General features: G+C 66.1%; 1 protein-coding gene across 1 annotated transcript; it reads left to right on the top strand.

Annotated features, from left to right (window-relative positions):
* The first annotated feature begins 727 nt into the window (after positions 1–727).
* Positions 728–1,999, top strand: DIO3 (iodothyronine deiodinase 3). The gene has a single exon (XM_032179770.2). It carries the CDS (start codon positions 728–730, stop codon positions 1,640–1,642), a length of 915 nt encoding a protein of 304 aa, XP_032035661.1. The 3' UTR covers positions 1,643–1,999.
* The last annotated feature ends 1,398 nt before the right edge of the window (positions 2,000–3,397 follow it).

Genomic DNA, 3,397 nt, shown 5'->3' with positions numbered 1-3,397 from the left:
CGGAGCGCGGTGTGCGTGGCGGGGCGGTGCGGGGGGCGGCCGTGTGCGAGGCGCGAGTGTGAGCGCGCGCGGGAGGCGGGCGGGCGGGCTCCGGCAGGCGAGCGGCGCCCGCGGGCGAGCCGGGAAGGCGGCGGGAACGCAAAGTTGCCTCCTCGCTGGCCCGCGTCCTCGGCGGGGCGGGAGCTGGGGCCACCGAAGCGGCGGCCGCGGACCCGGCCTCCCGCGGCACCTGGGCAGCGGCCCCGCACGAGCGGCAGCGGCGTGGGCGGCGTTGGCGGCGGCGCGCGGGAAGCGAACCGGAGCTCCGGCGCGGCTCGGCGGCCGCCGGGGAGCTCGGCTCAGGTGCGCGGCGAGGGGGGCGCGGGCCGGAGCCAGGCGGCGGGGACCAGGGCGGCGCGCAGCGCTCGCGCCAGCTGTAGGACCTCCCCAGCGGACGCCCAGGTCCCTGGTCGGGCTCCCGGTCCCCAGCGGCAGCGGCGACCGGAGTCCCCCGCCCCCGAGAGCTGGCTGCGGGGCCCGGGCCCGCCCCCACCGGCCCCAGGCCCGGCCGCTCCGCCCTCCGCCCGCCTGCGCCCGCCCTCGGCCCACGATTTCTAGGGCATTGGCCGCGCTGCTGGGTGATCCCTCCGGGCTCAAGTTGCAAGGGGGCGGGCCGGGCCGGAGGTGGAGTCTCCCGCCAATTGAAGCCTCCGCTATAAATTGAACTCCCTGCACTGCCGAAGCTCAGATGCCTCGCCAGGCCGCGTCGCGGTTGGTGGTCGGAGAGGGCGAGGGGTCCCAGGGGGCTTCGGGGCCTGCAGCCACCATGCTCCGCTCCCTGCTGCTTCACTCCTTGAGGCTCTGCGCCCAGACCGCCTCGTGCCTCGTGCTCTTCCCGCGCTTCCTCGGCACGGCCTTCATGCTCTGGCTTCTCGATTTCTTGTGTATCCGCAAGCATTTCCTGGGCCGCCGCCGCCGGGGGCAGCCCGAGCCCGAAGTGGAGCTCAACAGTGAGGGCGAGGAGGTGCCCCCCGATGACCCGCCCATCTGCGTGTCCGACGACAACCGCCTGTGCACCCTGGCGTCGCTCAAGGCGGTGTGGCATGGCCAGAAGTTGGATTTCTTCAAGCAGGCGCACGAGGGCGGTCCGGCGCCCAACTCCGAGGTGGTTCTGCCCGACGGCTTCCAGAGCCAGCACATCCTCGACTACGCGCAAGGGAACCGCCCGCTGGTTCTCAATTTCGGCAGCTGCACCTGACCACCGTTCATGGCGCGCATGAGCGCCTTCCAGCGCCTGGTCACCAAGTACCAGCGCGACGTCGACTTCCTCATCATCTACATCGAGGAAGCGCACCCCTCCGACGGCTGGGTCACCACGGACTCCCCCTACATCATCCCGCAGCACCGGAGCCTGGAGGACCGGGTCAGTGCAGCGAGGGTACTGCAGCAAGGTGCACCCGGCTGCGCTCTGGTCCTGGACACCATGGCCAACTCCAGCAGCTCGGCCTATGGCGCCTACTTCGAGCGTCTCTATGTCATCCAGAGTGGCACTATTATGTACCAGGGCGGCCGTGGCCCCGACGGCTACCAGGTCTCTGAGCTGCGCACTTGGTTGGAACGCTATGATGAGCAACTGCACGGCGCTCGGCCCCGGAGGGTGTAAACATCCAACGGACAATTGACTGAACTGGGTGGGCTGGGCCTTCGGGCCTTCGAAGCCCACCTGCAAGCGCCTCAAACCAAGTCACGCTTGGCGAGGCCCCAGTGACACTGATGTGCTGAGCCACCATTTCAGACTGAGTCTGCGCCCTCAGCCACATGAACAATCTCCCCTACCTCCCTGGGACTCTGCTTCTGTAACTGTCTCATTCACACATGCCTGGCTCACTGGAAGTCCTCTTCTGAGGGCGGGATACGGCTTGCCCTTGTCCGTGTGCCCCCAGGACTTTGCCTCTACAGCATTTTCTTACACCCCCTCCTCAGCGTGCCCTCAGCCAAGTGCTTTGGCCGGGTGCTTCGCGCAGCGCACAGAGACCTTGGCCACGCCCGCGCGCCCTGAGCGCAGCTGGGTTCCAGGAGACTCTCAGCTCAGCTGAGCTAGTTGCCTGGCACCCACCTGTCGCGCGCGGAGAGGGGGTTCCCTGTTGCTTTTGTGTCTGTTTCCTGTCCCTGGTAGGGGAAGTGATGTCGGGGATGGGGAGGGGGTGGGCAGGGTAGTTTCCCCCGCTTGTTTTGGGTGCACAGGAGCCCCACTGCTGATGACGAGCTATCTCTAACTGGTCTTGACCACGAGCTAGTTCTGAATTGCAGGGGCCTCAAAGCAGCACCTAAACCTTGAGGGGGAGAGTGCTCTGGATTTCCGTGAGGTAACCACCTTAAATGGGAGGGAAGTTGGGGTGTCTGCTTTGGGACCAGAGGAAGATAGCTTGAGAGGCATTGGCGAGGTTCGCAGCGCCCCAGGGAGAGAGAAAAAGCTGAGACTCCTGGGGAATGATGTTGGGGTGATGGAGTCCGGGGAAAGAGAGGTGGGGGGAGAGCCTGAGGTCCCCAAGCGAGGGGAGTCCTAGGCAGAGCTGCTGATTGTGGGGCTGGGAGGTGGAGGGCCCCTGATTCGAAGGCCATTTGGTGAGTGTTTTGCTGGAAATATTTCCTGTATATAAACTTCTTTCAATCTACAATAATAAAGGCTTGAGGTAAACTGCTTTCTGGTTGCCTTTGGTCCCTTTATTTTCTTTTCCCTCTGAATAGCGGCAGGAATTAAACACAAATCCCTCCCTTGCGTCCCCATAGTGACCTTGGGAAGCAGGGCGGGAAGGAGCCTAGGCTGGCAGGGGCGCTGGAGGAGGATAGAAGAGGAAGAGGGTCTGCGGCGGTGCCCGGGGCGCTCCTACAAGCGCACGCACCTACCTGGACGGGGAACTTAGCTGCGGGAGAAGAGCGAGGTAGCGAAGCGCCGCGGGATCCTGGAAAGCGGCGGGAGAGGCAAGAGGGTCCTGTCTTGCTCCCGCGCGCGCACACACAGACCGAACAGATGCAGCTGCCCCTGCAGCCGCCGGTCTAACTTAACTGAGTATCCGGCGGTGTGTGGAGGGGGTCAGGTGAGGTGGAGGGCGAGAGGGGCTTTGGACCCGGTACAGCCTGGCTCCTGATCGCTGCAGGCACCACTGCGCACCTGACTCCTCCCTGGCCCCCTTCCGGCACCTGCAACCTTGCCTCTTGCCCACCCGCTCCAGGCAGCTGAGGTCCGCGGGAGGCGCGCCTTGGCAGAGGGGCGCCCTCACTCCAGCTGCGGCTCCTACTGCCGGGCCAGCGTGCTGCTGGGTGCGCCCCCTGCCCAGGACCCCCCTCCTCCTGTCCTTCCTCCGCTTCCCCAAGCTCCAGTCAAACCCCACCACCCGCTGCGGCCTGGGAAGCAGAG

Source organism: Hylobates moloch, unplaced genomic scaffold (assembly GCF_009828535.3).
Source record: "Hylobates moloch isolate HMO894 unplaced genomic scaffold, HMol_V3 SCAFFOLD_16, whole genome shotgun sequence".
NCBI classification, from domain to species: Eukaryota; Metazoa; Chordata; class Mammalia; order Primates; family Hylobatidae; genus Hylobates; species Hylobates moloch.
Note: the sequence above shows the minus strand (reverse complement) of the source record. Positions and strands in the feature narration are given on the sequence as shown.